Source organism: Staurois parvus, unplaced genomic scaffold (genome assembly GCF_062004578.1).
Source record: "Staurois parvus isolate SC_StPar_1 unplaced genomic scaffold, SC_StPar_1.0 ptg001481l, whole genome shotgun sequence".
Taxonomy (NCBI): domain Eukaryota; kingdom Metazoa; phylum Chordata; class Amphibia; order Anura; family Ranidae; genus Staurois; species Staurois parvus.
The window spans coordinates 479,328-499,397 of NW_028319277.1; the positions used below are offsets into that span (position 1 = coordinate 479,328).

At 48.4% G+C, this 20,070-nt stretch overlaps 1 protein-coding gene across 2 annotated transcripts in view; it reads right to left on the bottom strand.

The window, feature by feature from the left end:
• LOC149435693 (transient receptor potential cation channel subfamily M member 2-like) overlaps window positions 1-20,070 on the bottom strand; it is a 322,316-nt gene that overhangs the window by 143,187 nt on the left and 159,059 nt on the right. For both annotated transcript variants that reach the window (XM_089662482.1, XM_089662483.1), the window contains 3 exons: window positions 6,166-6,278; window positions 5,005-5,100; window positions 1,744-1,933 (listed from right to left, as the gene is read on the bottom strand). In XM_089662482.1, the coding sequence (XP_089518608.1) occupies window positions 1,744-1,933; window positions 5,005-5,100; window positions 6,166-6,278 (399 nt within the window). The remainder of the gene's footprint in view (window positions 1-1,743; window positions 1,934-5,004; window positions 5,101-6,165; window positions 6,279-20,070) is intronic.

A 20,070-nucleotide genomic window follows, 5' to 3' on the forward strand; every position in this document is an offset into this window, starting at 1 on the left:
CTCTCCTGCCTTTTCCCTCAAGATCAATAGCACAATCATATGTCCCCCCCCCATGCCAGGGTGCTAGGTGCAATCCTGGACTATGACCTCCCCTTTGTGCCCCACATCCAATCATTGTCCAAATCTTTGTTGCCTTTGATATCCTTTTACTCCCTTATCTCTTCCCTAGACTAATGGAATTGGCCTGCTTTTACAGGCTAGCCCCCTTCAATCCATCATGTATACTGCTGCCAGGCTCATCCACCGTACCATATCTCTCTGCCAATTCCTTCACTGGCTTCCACTTACTCAGCAAATAAAACTGAAAATGCTAACAACAACCTACAAAGCCATCCACAACTCTGCCGCAAACTACATTAATATTATTATACAGTATTTATATAGCGCCAAAGGGTATGCTCAGCGCTGTACAATATAGTGGGGGACAGAACATGAGACAAGACAGTAACAATACAATACACGAGGGGTTCGAGGGCCCTGCTCTTTCGAGCTTACAATCTAGGAGGGAGGGGAAGGTGGCACAGGAGGAGATAGCTGTGGGGGATGGAGTGGTGGGAGGAGTGGAGGAGGTTAGTTGTTAGGTGAGGTCGGGTGTTAGGTGAGGTTGGGGTAGGCATCCCTGAAGAGGAGGGTTTCCAGGGTGCGTCTGAAGGTGAGGAGGGTAGGCGACAGTCCGATGGACTGGGGTAGGGAGCTCCAGAGGATGGGGGAAGTCCTGAAGAAGTCCTGCAATCAGGCGTGGGAGGAGGAGACCAGGGAGCTAGAGAGTAGGAGGTCCCGCGAGGAGAGAAGGGCAAGGGCTACATAATCAAACTTATCTCAAAATATCAAGCAATTGTTCTCTGCGTTCTTCCAAAGACTTCTTGCTTTTTAGTAGGGATGAGCATCAGGTTTGGACTAAAGTAGGATTTGGTTTGAATTTGCTTTGCCCATCCGCCCTCTAAACCAAACTTCAGCTGCAGCAGGAAGCCACATTTAGGGTGGTATTACTACCATTGCTAAATGTGGCAGCTTCCCATGCAGGGCTCCTGTGTATTAGGAAGCCAGCAGCTGCATCCTAACAACCAGGCAAATTTTTTAGGTTTTTAAAGGATTTGTGCATTTTAGTGTTTCACCTTAGGTTTATGCCTTATTAAAAGTACTGCTACCTACTGTTGGCTGCAAAACTGAATTGTTTTTATTTTTTTAGCCCCTTGTGCCATTTGTTCAACAATCCCTTCCCTATTAGTATTTAAAATAGCCAGAACTGATTTTAAAGATTTGGCTCCCATTGATTTCAACAGTTTTGGGATTAATGCTGGAACTTGTGAGTTGTTTGACAAACTCCCGCAAACCAAACCCGGGTGCATTCATCTCATTCCTACTCTTTAACTCTCCTATCACCTTCACTCATGCTTGCCTCCAAGACCTATTCAGAGCCTCCTGCAGGTTTTGGAACTTCCTATTCCAATCTCTTGAGCTATCTATCCCCCTTTAGATAATCCCTGAAAACTCAACTCTTCAGGGAAGCCTATCCCACCTCAACCTAAAAGCTGAACTTTACTTTCTCCTTTACCTTTTCCCCTGATAGTTATTTTCTTTTATATAACTAACCCCTTCCTTTTTAAAATTGTAAGCTCACTAGAGTAGTGCCCTCTAAAACCTCATGTCTTAAATTGTATTGTAAGTGTAATGTATTATTATATTTTGTAAAGTGCTTAGTAAACTGTTGGATCTAAATCCAATATAATAAACTAACAATACCTGACGTAGCTCCTCGGTAAAGATGGAGAAGACCCAAATGTACAATAGATATTCTCTCCAGGATGGATGGGTTTGGAAATCAACAATCAGAACATATGCAAAAAGCCACAAAAATCCAACATATGACACAACGTTATAATAGAATTTCACTATTGGAGCACTGAAGAAAGCCTGAAGCTTCCAGAGACAGCTGTAGGAGAAATTATGACATAGTCAGCCAGAAGTGTTCAAACATTACTCAATATATAGAAACAATAATCTTCAGTACTGGAGGGACCTAAACAGAACACAAAGAACTGATGTTTCCATCATGAGGTGATAAGTCCAAGGATGTGAATTAATTTGATGAATGTGGAGATATTTGTAAACAGAAATTAAAAGAAACTATGATCCACCAAGTAAGAAAATCAGAAAGTGGACTGACAAAGTTGGTATAAGATATAAAGAGTGCAATGGCTTTTATGATGAAGACCTGGGTGGGGGTGTTAATAATGGAGACCTGGGTGGAAGTGTTGATAATGGAGGCTGGTGTGGAGGTGTTTATAATGGAGGTGGGTGTGACGGTGCTTATTAAAGGCTGATTTTTTTTATGATACAGGTTAGTGTGAACATGTTTATGAAGGAGACTGGCATAGAGGTTGTTACAATTAAGGTCGGCAGGGAGGTGTTTATAATGCAGGCCGATGTAGGGGTGTTATTATTATTATTATACAGGACTTATATAGCGCCGACAGTTTGCTCAGCACTTTACATTATGGAGGTAGACAGCACAGTAACAATACAGTTCATTACAAGAGGGATTAGAGGGCCCTGCTTCTTGGAGCTTAAAATCTAGGAGGGAGGGGATAGTGGTACAAAAGGTAATTAGCTGTGGGGGATGGAGTGATTGGAAGAGTAGAGGATTCCAGTATTAGCTGGGGTCGGGGTAAGCTTCCCTGAAGAGATGGGTTTTCAGAGTGTGCCTAAAAGTGAGCAAAGAAGGCGATAGTCTGATAGATTGGGGTAGGGAGTTCCAGAGGATGGGAGAAGCCCTGGAGAAATCCTGGAGAGGAGCATGGGAGGAGGAGACAAGGGAGCTAGAGAGTAGGAGGTCTTACGAGGAGCGGAGAGTCCAGTTTAGGTGGTATTTAGAGACAAGATCGGTGATGTAATTTGGGTGCTAATAATAGGAGCTTTTTTAGAGGTGTTTATGATGGAAGTCAGATTGGAGATGTTCATAATAGAGGTTGTTTGTGAAGATCGCTGTGTTGATGTTTATGATAATGGCAGGTACAAGGAGAAGTTTATGTTAAAGGCTGGTGTGGAAGTGCTTGAAATAGGGCTGGTGGGGACATGTTTATGATGGGACCAATGTGCAGGTGTTTATGATCAAAATCGGTGAAAATCTTGAGAGAAACAGTCCACCACCTCTAACAGAAGTGAAAACTCTTCATAAAATATGTTCAGAGGTCCACCACTCAACAGAAACGTTGGTAGCCATTACAACAGCAAGAATGCCCATGTGTCATATTCACAAACAACCAATGTGAATGAGATGCTGACGATTGTTGCGTCAACATCCGCCTTGTGGTAGAACCAGGGCTACGAGAAATAAAGCTCCCCAGGAGCCAAACAAATCTCCAATAGTGTAGTATTTATTAAAAGCAGATATACAAATTCCAAGCAAGAAAAACAATGTATATAGCTTACACTCCCATGGGGAGGAGTGTCTAGTGCTGACGCCATGCCGCTGCGCAATCCCAGGTCGGCAGCGGCTATATATGTAAGCTATATACATTGTTTTTCTTGCTTGGAATATTTATACTCTATCTGCTTTTAAGAAATAATACTACACTATTGGAGATTTGTTTGGCTCCTGGGGAGCTTTATTTATTGTAGCCCTGGTTCTACCACAAGGCAGATGTTGACGCATAAATTGTCAGCATCTCATTTTCATTGGCTGTTTGTGGATATGGGAGTTCTTGCTGTTGTAATGGCAGCCAATGTTTCTAGTGAGTTTGAAATTCACAAAGAGACGGTGGTGGACCTCTGAACACATTTTATGAAGAATTTTCACTTCTGTCAAAGGTGGTGGACTGTTTCTCTCAAGATATTTACTGGTTTTGATCTTTTATGGATCATACTGGGCACATTTTGATATAATAGATCATTGTTTACACATTTGTTTGTTTGTTATACTACCTATTTGTGTTAGCTGCCACATTGTTAAAGACACAGCGTGGATATTTTTTCTCTGTTTTCATCAGGTGTATAATGATGGAGACTGGTGTAAAGGTTTTTAGAATGGAGACCAGTATGGCTGTGTTTATGACTGAAGTTAGGGTGGAGATGTTTTTGATAGAGACCAATATGCAGATTTTAGTGATGAAGGCAGGTCAATGCAGAGTTATCTGTAAGGCAGGTATAGAATGTAGTTGTTGGTTATATTTTCAGGAAAGAATGCAATTTCAATGTTTCAGTTATTCAATCAGAGTTCTTACTTGATAAGCACAATACAAGCAAAAGAAGAACAGATTGCTATTCCCACTAGTAGTCCATGACCAATGGCCAGCAAGTTTTAAACACTGTAAATCAGTGATTAAGAAGTTTTTGAATGGACATTAAAAAAAACCTGGATTATGTTGTTCTGTTGTTTGTGCTGAGATGATGGTAAGGGACACGGATGGCTCATATCTAGGTGGCAGATATTGACAGGTGCAGAAGGCTGATATGTATGGGTCTGTCCCCAGTTGAGAGATGTAAGAATGATGACAACGTAGCTACAGGCCAAGGAGTCAGTCATTCCCCCTGTGTTTATAAAGCTTTATTGGGGTGTCTCATCTATAAGAACGATGGAATTTATACTGCTTAAGCTGACCATACACACCATGGCTCAGCAGGGACCAGCTGAATTTTGATCCATTCATTCCCGTATCAGCTTGACAGAAGTTGATCTGACAACTGACTTTTGTAGAATGTTGGAAAATGTTAATTTGATCAGTGCCTGCAGCACTGATTGGTGTATTCTAACAGTGGAGGAATCCCCCTGTGCTATTCTGACAGCAAGGATTCCTCCACTGTCAGGCTACGCCAATCAGCACTGTAGCAACTTGTGTGGATGAGGGAATCAGTTCATTTTTTTTGTTATCGATCAGTCCTGTGGCTGATTAAAAAAGAACAAATAATCTATGGCCAACCATATGAAAGCCGTCGGTGTCAGCGCTTATAATCTTTAATTAAGAATCTGTAAAAGAATGAATGAAGCTCTCTGCTCTGCCTTACCCCTTTGAATCGCTTCTGGAAACTTGACCGATACTCTGTTTTCTCTCCTCATTTGGATTTCCATCGCGAGAAGATGGGGAATTTGTAAGGTCTTTCCTACAAAAAAGCACATCTCGAATTAGCTGAAATAGTGCAACTGGAACTAAGCGCATGACACCTCAGCATAACAAGAAATTTTAATAACCATTCGGAATTATTTTTCATCTGTAACATCTTCTCTAATGTACACTCACCAGCCTCTTTGTTAGCTACACCTGTTCAATTGGTTTGTAACACAAATTGCTAATCAGCCAACCACATGGCAGCAGCTCAATGCATTTAGACATCTAGATGTGGTGAAGACAACTTGCTGAAGTTCAAACCGAGTATCAGAGTTGGGAAGAAAGGGGATTTAAGTGCCTTTAAACATGGTATGGTTGTTGGTGCCAGACGGGCTGGTCTGATTATTTCAAAAACTGTTGATCTACTGGGATTTACATGCATAAACATCTCTCGGATTTACAGAGAATAGTCCAAAAAAGGGAAAATATCCAGTAAGCAGCAGTTGTGTGGACAAAAATGCCTTGTTGATGTAAGAGGTTTCTTGAACCCGATACTAGCAAGTTGTACCTATTAAAGTGGTTGGTGAGTTTAGATATCAGGCCCGAGCTACAATCTGGTGATATCTAGGAGGCTTGGCATGTCTAAGAAGACAAGTGAGCTTCCATGGTCTGCTAAACTGCAAATGGCTATACAGTTCACATTGTTTAGAGGACCTCTTGGTCAAACAATGTATTCAAGTTTTAAAGTAACTGCATCAGTAAGAATCAGCAGTAGTTTGACCTTATGGCATAGTTTGCCTATGGCAGTTATGGTACTGTCCTTCCATCCTGCGTTTGCAAAAAGAGATATTTTACTCATGAAAACTGAAGTAGAACCGAAGCTGAAAGGACTATGTCTACTAACTTCCGAAAAAACTGGATTATACCACAAGCTGAAGAAGTATTTCTCTATGAGATAACACTAAAGCTGTTCTACATCAGAGAAAAAGCCTGGCAAGATCAAAAAACTTATTTTCCGGCAATCTCTTTTACATGCCCAAATCCTGCCAGACCTTTCTGGACAACAGAATACTCCAGAATCCACAAATCACTGTATTGCGAGAAATGATAGCATACGGACCTGTAGATGATGAGGTTGCTGTAGATGAGAGGGAAAAACAACATACACAGCAAAAGCTGGATGAAGCCATTGTCCACTGACAGTTCCCCCCACCAGGTCTTTGTGAGGAATGCCTGTGGAAATACAATAGACATGTTATGATTATACACTGCTCAAAAAAATTAAAAGAACACTTTTTAATCAGAGTCTAGCATCAAGTCAATGAAACTCCTGGGATATTGATCTGGTCAGTTAAGTAACAGAGGGTGTTGTTAATCAGTTTCAGCTGCTATGGCATTAATTAAATTAATAACAGGTGCACTAGATGGGCAACAATAAGATGACCCCCAAAACAGGAATGGTTTTACAGGTGGAGGCCACTGACATTTTGTTCCCTACGCTTTTTTGCAATCTTTTCTGACTGTTTTTCACTAGTTTTGCATTTGGCTAGGGTCAATGTCACTACTGGTAGCATGAGGCGATACCTGGACCCTACAGAGATTGCACAGGCAGTTCAACTCCTCCAGGATGGCACATCAATACGTGCCATTGCCAGAAGGTTTGTGTCTCCCAGCACAGTCTCAAGAGCATGGAGGAGATTCCAGGAGACAGGCAGTAACTCTAGGAGAGCTGGACAGGGCCATAGAAGGTCCTTAACCCATCAGCAGGACCAGTATCTGCTCCTTTGTGCAAGGAGGAACAGGATGAGCACTGCCAGAGCCCTACAAAATGACCTCCAGCAGGCCACTGGTGTGAATGTCTCTGACCAAACAATCAGAAACAGACTTCATGACAGTGGCCTGAGGGCCTGACCTCCTCTAGAGGGCCCTGTGCTCACTGCTTGGCAGCATAGAGCTCGATTGGTGTTTGCCATTGAACACCAGAATTGGCAGGTCCACCACTGGCGCCCTGTGCTTTTCACAGATGAGTGCAGGTTCACCCTGACCACATGTGACAGACATGGAAGGCTCTGGGGAAGCCGTGGAGAACATTATGCTGCCTGTAATATCATTCAGCATGCCTGTTTTGGTGGTGGATCAATGATGGTCTGGGGAGGTATATCCATGGAGGGACGCACTGACCTCAACAAGCTAGACAATGACTCCCTGACTGCTATTAGGTATCAGGATGAAATCCTTGGACCCATTGTCAGACCTTATGCTGGTGCAGTGGGCCCTGGGTTCTTCCTGGTGAAGAGGGTCCTGGATTCTTTCTGGTGCACGACAATGCCCAGCCTCATGTGGTGAGAGTATGCAGTTCCTGGAGGATGAAGAAATTGATACCATTAAATGGCCTCCACGCTCGCTTGACCTAAATCCAATAGAACACCTCTGGGATATCATGTTTCGGTGCATCTGACGACACCAGGTTGCACCTCAGACTATCCAATCCAGGAGCTCAGTGAAGCCCTGCTCCAGATCTGGGAGGAAATACCCCAGGACACCATCCGTCATCTCATTAGGAGCATGCCCCGGTCTTGTCAGGCATGCATACAGTACAAGCATGTGGGAGCCATACAAACTACTGAGGACCATTCTGAGTTGCTGCAATGACATTTCAGCAAAATGGACTCGCCTGCTACGTCATTTCTTCACTTTGATTTTCGAGCTGTCTTTGAATTCAGTCCTTTGTAGTTTGATCATTTTCATTTCCATCAAACAATGGGGCATCCTGATGTTCCTAACACATTAAGCAGTCCATATCAGTATAGATATCCAGCATGATATTTTTCCCCATTGAGATCTGATGTGTTTTCAAAGTGTTCCTTTAATTCCTTTGAGCAGTGTATAATCTAATGTGGTGCAGGATGTAGACATGTGCACACCAGAAAGTTTTGTTTCATTTCGGATTCATTCATTGAAGAAATTTATTTTCGTTATATTTGTTATGTTATCTCAATTTGTTTTCAGAATTTGTTCAGTATCTTCGGCATTTGTTTTGTAAATTCGTTGGTCTGGGTGGCTTTGAACAAAATAGCAGTTTTTCCAGAAGATTGCTATGTATTTGATATATTATCAAATCTAACTGATACAATAGTTTCAGACGCTTGTCCAACCCACCAGACATCAAGGTTAGAGATGAGTGAATCGAAGTAGGCAAAGTGGAATTCGAGTCGAATATTGGAAAATTTTCGATTCGCGCCGAATCCGAAAAATAGCCTACTTCGGACGCGCAAATCAAAATTTTTCCTAAAATGGCGGCGGACATGTGCGGCGACGGAGCGGGGATGTCTGGGAAGGCGCGCAGACAAGGCGCGCTGACCCATAATGCATTCCTTAATGACATGTGATCGCATTAGCCAATCAGCAGCCAGCCAGCCAGCACTGTGTAATGGTCGAGCTATAAATAGCGGCCATTTTAGAATTCTTCATTTGCCTCCAGTCATTCAAGAGAGGCAGACCGCTCTGTATTAGGGACAGAGTTAGGGCCACAGAAACGTTACTTGGGGACAGAGAAACGTTACTTAGGGACAGAGAAGCATTACTCAGGGACACAGAATTGTTAATGAGGGCCACAGAATCGTTACTTAGGGCCAAAGAAACGCTAGTTAGGGCCACAGAATTGTTACTCAGGGACAGACAGAATTGTTACTGAGTGCCAGAGAATTGTTACTTAGGGCCACAGAAACGTTAGTTAGGGCCACAGAATTGTTACTCAGGGACAGACAAAGAATTGTTACTGAGGGCCACAGAACTGTTACTTAGGGCCACAGAAACGTTATTAGGGCCACAGAATTGTTACTCAGGGACAGACAGAATTGTTACTGAGTGCCAGAGAATTGTTACTTAGGGCCACAGAAACGTTAGTTAGGGCCACAGAATTGTTACTCAGGGACAGACACAGAATTGTTACTGAGGGCCACAGAACTGTTACTTAGGGCCACAGAAACGTTAGTTAGGGCCACAGAATTGTTAATCAGGGACAGACACAGAATTGTTACTGAGTGCCACAGAACTGTTACTTAGGGCCACAGAAACGTTAGTTAGGGCCACAGAATTGTTACTCAGGGACAGACACAGAATTGTTACTGAGGGCCACAGAATTGTTACTTAGGGCCACAGAATTGTTACTCAGGGACACAGAATTGTTACTCAGGGACACAGAATTGTTACTGAGTGCCAGAGAATTGTTACTTAGGGCCACAGAAACGTTAGTTAGGGCCACAGAATTGTTACTCAGGGACAGACAGAATTGTTACTGAGTGCCAGAGAATTGTTACTTAGGGCCACAGAAACGTTAGTTAGGGCCACAGAATTGTTACTCAGGGACAGACAAGGAATTGTTACTGAGGGCCACAGAATTGTTACTTAGGGCCACAGAAACGTTACTCAGGGACACAGAATTGTTACTGAGGGCCACAGAACTGTTACTTAGGGCCACAGAAACGTTAGTTAGGGCCACAGAATTGTTACTCAGGGACAGACACAGAATTGTTACTGAGGGCCTCAGAATTGTTACTTAGGGCCACAGCAACGTTACTCAGGGACACAGAATTGTTACTGAGGGCCACAGAACCGTTACTTAGGGCCACAGAATTGTTACTCAGGGACAGACACAGAATTGTTACTCAGGGACACAGAATTGTTACTGAGGGCCACAGAACCGTTACTTAGGGCCACAGAAACGTTACTCAGGGACACAGAATTGTTACTGAGGGCCACATAACCGTTACTTAGGGCCACATAATTGTTACTCAGGGACAGACACAGAATTGTTACTGAGGGCCACAGAATTGTTACTGAGGGCCACAACCGTTACTTAGGGCCACAGAATTGTTACTCAGGGACACAGAATTGTTACTGAGGGCCACAGAATTGTTACTCAGGGACACAGAATTGTTACTGAGGGCCACAGAACCATTACTTAGGGCCACAGAATTGTTACTCAGGGACAGACACATAATTGTTACTGAGGGACACAGAAACGTTAATCAGGGACACAGAATTGTTACTGAGGGCCACAGAACCGTTACTTAGGGCCACATAAAAGTTAATCAAGGACACAGAATTGTTACTGAGGGCCACAGAACCGTTACTTAGGGCCACAGAATTGTTACTCAGGGACAGACACAGAATTGTTACTGAGGGACACAGAATTGTTACTGAGGGCCACAGAACCGTTACTTAGGGCCACAGAAACGTTAATCAGGGACACAGAATTGTTACTGAGGGCCACAGAACCGTTACTTAGGGCTACATAAACGTTAATCAGGGACACAGAATTGTTACTGAGGGCCACAGAACCGTTACTTAGGGCCACAGAATTGTTACTCACGGACAGACACAGAATTGTTTCTTGAGGGACACAGAATTGTTACTGAGGGCCACAGAACCGTTACTTAGGGCCACAGAAACGTTAATCAGGGACACAGAATTGTTACTGAGGGCCACAGAACCGTTACTTAGGGCCACGTAAACGTTAATCAGGGACAGACACAGAATTGTTACTGAGGGACACAGAATTGTTACTGAGGGACACAGAATTGTTACTGAGGGCCACAGAACCGTTACTTAGGGCCACAGAATTGTTACTTAGGGACACAGAATTGTTACTGAGGGCCACAGAACTGTTACTTAGGGCCACAGAATTGTTACTCGGACAGACACAGAATTGTTACTCAGGGACACAGAATTGTTACTGAGGGCCACAGAACCGTTACTTAGGGCCACAGAATTGTTACTCAGGGACACAGAATTGTTACTGAGGGCCACAGAACCGTTACTTAGGGCCACAGAATTGTTACTCAGGGACACAGAATTGTTACTGAGGGCCACAGAACTGTTACTTAGGGCCACAGAATTGTTACTCGGACAGACACAGAATTGTTACTCAGGGACACAGAATTGTTACTGAAGGCCACAGAACCGTTACTTAGGGCCACAGAATTGTTACTCAGGGACACAGAATTGTTACTGAGGGCCACAGAACCGTTACTTAGGGCCACAGAATTGTTACTTAGGGACACAGAATTGTTACTGAGGGCCACAGAACTGTTACTTAGGGCCACAGAATTGTTACTCGGACAGACACAGAATTGTTACTCAGGGACACAGAATTGTTACTGAAGGCCACAGAACTGTTACTTAGGGCCACAGAATTGTTACTCAGGGACACAGAATTGTTACTGAGGGCCACAGAACTGTTACTTAGGGCCACAGAATTGTTACTCAGGGACACAGAATTGTTACTGAGGGCCACAGAACTGTTACTTAGGGAGACAGAATTGTTACTCAGGGACACAGAATTGTTACTGAGGGCCACAGAACTGTTACTTAGGGCCACAGAATTGTTACTCGGACAGACACAGAATTCTTACTCAGGGACACAGAATTGTTACTGAGGGCCACAGAACCGTTACTTAGGGCCACAGAATTGTTACTCAGGGAAACAGAATTGTTACTGAGGGCCACAGAACTGTTACTTAGGGCCACAGAATTGTTACTCGGACAGACACAGAATTGTTACTCAGGGACACAGAATTGTTACTGAGGGCCACAGAACCGTTACTTAGGGCCACATAAACATTAATCAGGGACACAGAATTGTTACTGAGGGCCACAGAACCGTTTCTTAGGGCCACATAATTGTTACTCAGGGACAGACACAGAATTGTTACTGAAGGACACAGAATTGTTACTGAGGGCCACAGAACCGTTACTTAGGGCCACAGAATTGTTACTCAGGGACAGACACAGAATTGTTACTCAAGGACACAGAATTGTTACTCAGGGACACAGAATCGTTGAATTAAAGAGTATGTCAGACAACATGCAGAGGAGTGGCAGAGGAGGCAATGTTTTAGGAGCGAGCAGACGTGGCAGCAGAGGAAGGGGTCGAGGCAGCACTATTCGCAGCCAGAGGCCAGTGCTCCCGGTGTCATCCAGCGGTCGTGTCTCCACCGACAACCCTGCCGTCGTCGATTGGTTGGCTCGGTCGTCTTCCTCTTCCCAGGTCACCTCTGACACCTACAGCCAACGGTCGGTGGGTACGTCAGACACAACCGTTAGTTGGCATGGCCCGGGACCAAGCCCACTGAAATCACGTGTCCTCTACCTGCCCCTGTCCTTTGGTGTTCCCTCACCAAGCGAAGTATCGCATGCTGTGGGCTCAGCCCCACTGTACAGTGAGGAAGAGCTAACAGAGGGCGGTCAGGAACGGGGGGAGACATCCGCCTTTTCAGCAGCCAGGCGAAGAAGTAGTGGCGAGGAGAGTGGCTCGGTAGCCGGTCTAGAGACAGGTCTGTCTCCTGACCCAGACGCAGCCGAGGGGGCTAGTAGTGAGGCGGAGACCCTACTTGATGATGAGGAGGTTGATCGCACTTGGCAGCCTCGTCGTCATCAGGCAATTTCTTCCGCATCATCAGGAGAAGAGGGTGGCAGCTTGGCAGCGAGCGAAACAGTCGGTGGGTTGCCCAGGAGGCAGCAGGGTCGCAGCAGTGTCAGTGGAGCCAAACGGCCACGGAGTAGAGCACCAGCTCCACTGCAGCCTACCACCACGGCCAGTAGTGGTGCCGGTGTGCACGGAGGAAGCAGCAGTCAGCCAGTGAGGAGTATCGGGGGCAAAGTTTCCTACTCGGCGGTGTGGCAATTTTTCGTCAAGCCGCCCGAAGAAGTAAACGTAGCCGTATGTCGACTATGTGGCCAGAAAGTCAAGCATGGCCAGGAGGCCCATGTTGGGACTACAGCGTTGCGGCAGCATATGCAGCGTCGCCATTTGGTGGCCTGGGAAAACCGTGATAAAGATACGGCGGTTCTGCCCGCCCCAGCCCCCGCTCCATCACCCGCTCCGTTACTTGCTCCGTCACCCGACGTCAATCGCCCTCCATCAGCCAGTCAAGGCTCCAACACCTCTGCTGAGGGGAGTTGTTGCTCGTTGGCATCTTCCGCTTGTTCAGATGCTCCTTCTTCTGCTACTCCTCTTCACGGATTCCGTCAGCAGTCTTTCTTGGAATCCGTTTCCAAGAGACAACAGTTTGCGAGCACGCACCCGACGGTGCAAAAGCTGAACGTCCTCCTGTCCAAGTTGCTGGTGCTGCAGTCCCTCCCTTTCCAAGTGGTGGACTCAGCACCTTTCCGAGAAATGATGGCTTGTGCCGCGCCGCGGTGGAGAGTGCCAAGCCGTCATTTCTTCGCCAAAAAGGCAGTGCCAGCCCTGCATTCACATATAGAAGACATGGTGGGCCAGTCTTTGAGCATGTCGGTCTCTGCCAAAGTGCACGGCAGCGCCGACGTGTGGAGCTGTAACTACGGTCAGGGACAGTACATGTCATTTACGGCCCACTGGGTGAACGTGGTGCCGTCACAGCCGCACCAGCAACTTGGACAGGTCACGCCGCTTTTGCCTCCACGTTTGCACGTCCTTGGTCCACAAAAGATGTCCGCCTCTACCACCTCTTCTTCCGCCGTGTCCTCAGCCGCCACCCCCGTGCCAAGTCCCATTACCCGACCGGCATATCACATGTGCAGGGCGCAACGGTGTCACGCTGTGCTGCACCTGGTATGCCTTGGCGAACGTAGTCACACAGGGGAGGAACTTCTCAGTGTAATGAACAGAGAAATCGACAGATGGCTGTCTCCGCGCAAACTGAAAATCGGAACCATGTTGACCGACAACGGAAAGAACATGGTGTCTGCTCTGCGTCAAGGAAGGTTGTGCCATGCGCCATGCATGGCTCACGTGTTCAATCTGGTTGTCAAGCGGTTCCTAAAATCCACCATCCCACTGCAAGACATCCTTAAAATGTCACATAAACTTTGCATGCATTTCAGCCATTCCTACACCGCAAAACACACCCTCATTGAGCTGCAGCGGCAGAACGGAATTCCACATCATCGCCTGATCTGCGACGTTGCAACAAGGTGGAATTCAACCCTACACATGTTAGCCTGCCTTTACGAGCAGCGAAAGGCCATCACCGATTTCCTGATGTTACAAGCGGATAAAGGTACTCCCCTGTGTAACTTCGATGTCAGCCATTGGCAGCTCATGCGTGACACCTGCCGCTTGCTCAGGCCCTTTGAGGAGGCCACGCTATTCGTGAGTCGGCAGGACTATGGGATGAACGATGTCATTCCTCTGTTGCACGTCCTTGAACAAATGCTGTTAACAATGGCTGGTCAGGGTGCGGTAGACGTGGCGCACAGATCTCAATGCCACATGACCCCTGTGGGGGCAGGACAGGAAGAAGAGGAGGAGGTAGAGGAGGACATTTGTGCTCAGGAATTATTGAGTGAAATGGGTGGTTTTTCCACTCAGCGGACAGGAGTGGAGGAGCAGGAGCATCTGGTAGAGGAGGAGGAGGAGGAGACAGAGGACCCAGACGCACCGTGGCAGTATGCTGTGGAGATGGAGGCAGGGAGTCCCTCGCATTCCTTGGCACAAATGGCCCATAGCATGCTCGGTTGCTTGCGTAGCGACAGCCGAATAATAACCATCAGACAGAGGGATGACTTTTGGCTGTCCACCTTGTTGGACCCTCGCTACTGTTCAAAAATGGTGGCCTTTTTCACACCTGCTGAGAGGGAGGCCAAAATAACGTACTATAAAAAACAACCTATGTAGTCAGTTGGTCTCTGCCTTTGTGCGCCAACGTCCATCCTCAGACACTGTGGGCCCTGTGCGCTCGCGTTCCGCTGCCATGGCAGCAGGGGAGGGGTGGGGTGGTAGGAGCACTGGCAGCTCCACCAGCAGCGGCTGCCTCAGTCTGCAGTCGATGATGAGTAGCTTTCTTCACCAGCGCAGTGAGGAAACTACTAACCAGCCGCAAAAGCAGCAGCAGCAGCATCAGGTGGACCTGGAGCAGGACCTCAAACAACAGGCTTGGGCCTACTTCGACAGCACCCTGCCAACCGAGGTAGACAATCCCCTTGACTACTGGGCAACGAAACTTGACCTTTGGCCCCAACTAGCTGAATTTGCCCTTGAAAGGCTGTCATGCCCGGCCAGTAGCGTGGCATCGGAGCGCGTGTTTAGTGCGGCAGGAGGTATTGTAACTCCGCGGAGGACACGACTGTCCACCCAAAGTGTGGAAAGACTCACGTTTGTGAAAATGAATCAGGCGTGGATTAGTCTGGATTTCAAACCACCAGTTCCTGACACAACTGACTAAATCCGCCATGAATCATGCCTCAAACATGTGCCACTTTCAGGTCTCCTCACACACTGCTGGTGTGTTCCATTTTTTGTCATAGGGTGCTGGCAGATTACGGGCCTCCCATAGCTGCTGCCAGGCCCCTAATCTGCCATAGGCCCCTATATACCGCCTCCTCATGCTGCTGCCAGGTCCAGAGTCTCTCATGGGTCCCTGTACGGCCTCCCATTGCTGCTGTCTCCATCGCCACACTCTGCCATGTGCCACTTTCAGGTCTCCTCACACACTGCTGGTGTGTTGAATTTTTTGACATAGGGTGCTGGCAGATTACGGGCCTCCCATAGCTGCTGCCAGGCCCCTAATCTGCCATGGGCCCCTATATACCGCCTCCTCATGCTGCTGCCAAGTCCAGAGTCTGTCATGGGTCCCTGTACGGCCTCCCATTGCTGCTGTCTCCATCGCCACACTCTGCCATGTGCCACATTCAGGTCTCTTCACACTGCTGGTGTGTTGAATTTTTTGACATAGGGTGCTGGCAGATTACGGGCCTCCTATAGCTGCTGCCAGGCCCCTAATCTGCCATAGGCCCCTATATACCGCCTCCTCATGCTGCTGCCAGGTCCAGAGTCTGTCATGGGTCCCTGTACGGCCTCCCATTGCTGCTGTCTCCATCGCCACACTCTACCATGTGCCACTTTCAGGTCTCCTCACACTGCTGGTGTGTTGAATTTTTTGACATAGGGTGCTGGCAGATTACGGGCCTCCCATAGCTGCTGCCAGGCCCCTAATCTGCCATGGGCCCCTATATACCGCCTCCTCATGCTGCTGCCAAGTCCAGAGTCTGTCATGGGTCCCTGTACGGCCTCCCATTGCTGCTGTCTCCATCGCCACACTCTGCCATGTGCCACTTTCAGGTCTCCTCACACTGCTGGTGTGTTGAATTTTTTGACATTGGGTGCTGGCAGATTACGGGCCTCCCATAGCTGCTGCCAGGCCCCTAATCTGCCATAGGCCCCTATATACCGCCTCCTCATGCTGCTGCCAAGTCCAGAGTCTGTCATGGGTCCCTGTACGGCCTCCCATTGCTGCTGTCTCCATCGCCACACTCTGCCATGTGCCACATTCAGGTCTCTTCACACTGCTGGTGTGTTGAATTTTTTGACATAGGGTGCTGGCAGATTACGGGCCTCCTATAGCTGCTGCCAGGCCCCTAATCTGCCATAGGCCCCTATATACCGCCTCCTCATGCTGCTGCCAAGTCCAGAGTCTCTCATGGGTCCCTGTACGGCCTCCCATTGCTGCTGTCTCCATCGCCACACTCTGCCATGTGCCACTTTCAGGTCTCCTCACACTGCTGGTGTGTTGAATTTTTTGACATAGGGTGCTGGCAGATTACGGGCCTCCTATAGCTGCTGCCAGGCCACTAATCTGCCATAGGCCCCTATATACCGCCTCCTCATGCTGCTGCCAAGTCCAGAGTCTGTCATGGGTCCCTGTACGGCCTCCCATTGCTGCTGTCTCCATCGCCACACTCTGCCATGTGCCACTTTCAGGTCTCCTCACACTGCTGGTGTGTTGAATTTTTTGACATAGGGTGCTGGCAGATTACGGGCCTCCCATAGCTGCTGCCAGGCCCCTAATCTGCCATAGGCCCCTATATACCGCCTCCTCATGCTGCTGCCAAGTCCAGAGTCTCTCATGGGTCCCTGTACGGCCTCCCATTGCTGCTGTCTCCATCGCCACACTCTGCCATGTGCCACTTTCAGGTCTCCTCACACTGCTGGTGTGTTGAATTTTTTGACATAGGGTGCTGGCAGATTACGGGCCTCCTATAGCTGCTGCCAGGCCCCTAATCTGCCATAGGCCCCTATATACCGCCTCCTCATGCTGCTGCCAAGTCCAGAGTCTGTCATGGGTCCCTGTACGGCCTCCCATTGCTGCTGTCTCCATCGCCACACTCTGCCATGTGCCACTTTCAGGTCTCCTCACACACTGCTGGTGTGTTGAATTTTTTGACATAGGTTGCTGGCAGATTACGGGCCTCCCATAGCTGCTGCCAGGCCCCTAATCTGCCATAGGCCCCTATATACCGCCTCCTCATGCTGCTGCCAAGTCCAGAGTCTCTCATGGGTCCCTGTACGGCCTCCCATTGCTGCTGTCTCCATCGCCACACTCTGCCATGTGCCACTTTCAGGTCTCCTCACACACTGCTGGTGTGTTGAATTTTTTGACATAGGGTGCTGGCAGATTACGGGCCTCCCATAGCTGCTGCCAGGCCCCTAATCTGCCATAGGCCCCTATATACCGCCTCCTCATGCTGCTGCCAAGTCCAGAGTCTCTCATGGGTCCCTGTACGGCCTCCCATTGCTGCTGTCTCCATCGCCACACTCTGCCATGTGCCACTTTCAGGTCTCCTCACACTGCTGGTGTGTTGAATTTTTTGACATAGGGTGCTGGCAGATTACGGGCCTCCTATAGCTGCTGCCAGGCCCCTAATCTGCCATAGGCCCCTATATACCGCCTCCTCATGCTGCTGCCAGGTCCAGAGTCTGTCATGGGTCCCTGTACGGCCTCCCATTGCTGCTGTCTCCATCGCCACACTCTGCCATGTGCCACTTTCAGGTCTCCTCACACTGCTGGTGTGTTGAATTTTTTGACATAGGGTGCTGGCAGATTACGGGCCTCCTATAGCTGCTGCCAGGCCCCTAATCTGCCATAGGCCTCTATATACCGCCTCCTCATGCTGCTGCCAAGTCCAGAGTCTCTCATGGGTCCCTGTACGGCCTCCCATTGCTGCTGTCTCCATCGCCACACTCTGCCATGTGCCACTTTCAGGTCTCCTCACACACTGCTGGTGTGTTGAATTTTTTGACATAGGGTGCTGGCAGATCACGGGCCTCCCATAGCTGCTGCCAGGCCCCTAATCTGCCATAGGCCCCTATATACCGCCTCCTCATGCTGCTGCCAGGTCCAGAGTCTGTCATGGGTCCCTGTACGGCCTCCCATTGCTGCTGTCTCCATCGCCACACTCTGCCATGTGCCACTTTCAGGTCTCCTCACACACTGCTGGTGTGTTGAATTTTTTGACATAGGGTGCTGGCAGATTACGGGCCTCCCATAGCTGCTGCCAGGCCCCTAATCTACCATAGGCCCCTATATACCGCCTCCTCATGCTGCTGCCAGGTCCAGAGTCTGTCATGGGTCCCTGTACGGCCTCCCATTGCTGCTGTCTCCATCGCCACACTCTGCCATGTGCCACTTTCAGGTCTCCTCACACACTGCTGGTGTGTTGAATTTTTTGACATAGGGTGCTGGCAGATTACGGGCCTCCCATTGCTGCTGCCAGGCCCCTAATCTGCCATGGGCCCCCGTACCGACTCCTCATGCTGTGACGTTGCAACAAGGTGGAATTCAACCCTACATATGTTAGACCGCCTTTACGAACAGCAAAAGGCCAATCACAGATTTCCTGATGTTAAAAGCGGATAAAGGTACTCCCTGTGTAACTTAGATGTCAGCCATTGGCAGCTCATGCGTGACACATGCACTTGCTCAGGCCCTTTGAGGAGGCCACGCTATTTGTGAGTCGGCAGGACTATGGGATGAACGACGTCATTCCTCTGTTGCACGTCCTGGAACAAATGCTGTTAATAATGGCTGGTCAGGGTGCGGTAGACGTGGCGCACAGATCTCAACGCCACATGACCCCTGTGGGGGCAGGACAGGAAGAAGAGGAGGAGGTAGAGGAGGACATTGGTGCTCAGGAATTATTGAGTGAAATGGGTGGTTTTTCCACTCAGCGGACAGGAGTGGAGGAGCAGGAGCATCTGGTAGAGGAGGAGGAAGAGGAGACAGAGGACCCAGACGCACCGTGGCAGTATGCTGTGGAGATGGAGGCAGGGAGTCCCTCGCATTCCTTGGCACAAATGGCCCATAGCATGCTCGCTTGCTTGCGTAGCGACAGCCGAATAATAACCATCAGACAGAGGGATGACTTTTGGCTGTCCACCTTGTTGGACCCTCGCTACCGTTCCAAAATGGTGGCCTTTTTCACACCTGCTGAGAGGGAGGCCAAAATAACGTCCTATAAAAACCACCTATGTAGTCAGCTGGTCTCTGCCTGTCTGCGCCAACGTCCATCCTCAGACACTGTGGGCCCTGTGCTCTCGCGTTACGCTGCCATGGCAGCAGGGGAGGGGTGGGGTGGTAGGAGCAGTGGCAGTTCCACCAGCAGCAGCTGCCTCAGTCTGCAGTCGATGATGAGTAGCTTTCTTCACCAGCGCAGTGAGGAAACTAATAACCAGCCGCAGCAGCAGCAGCAGCAGCATCAGGTGGACCTGGAGCAGGACCTCAAACAACAGGCTTAGGCCTACTTGGACAGCACCCTGCCAACCGAGGTAGACAATCCCCTTGACTACTGGGCAACGAAACTTGACCTTTGGCCCCAACTAGCTGAATTTGCCCTTGAAAGGCTGTCATGCCCGGACAGTAGCGTGGCATCGGAGCGCGTGTTTAGTGTGGCAGGAGGTATTGCAACTCCGCGGAGGACACGACTGTCCACCCAAAGTGTGGAGAGACTCACGTTTGTGAAAATGAATCAGGCGTGGATTAGTCTGGATTTCAAACCACCAGTTCCTGACACAACTGACTAAATCCGCCATGAATCATGCCCCAAACATGTGCCACTTTCAGGTCTCCTCACACTGCTGGTGTGTTCCATTTTTTGTCATAGGGTGCTGGCAGATTACGGGCCTCCCATAGCTGCTGCCAGGCCCCTAATCTGCCATGGGCCCCTATACCGCCTCCTCATGCTGCTGCCAAGTCCAGAGTCTGTC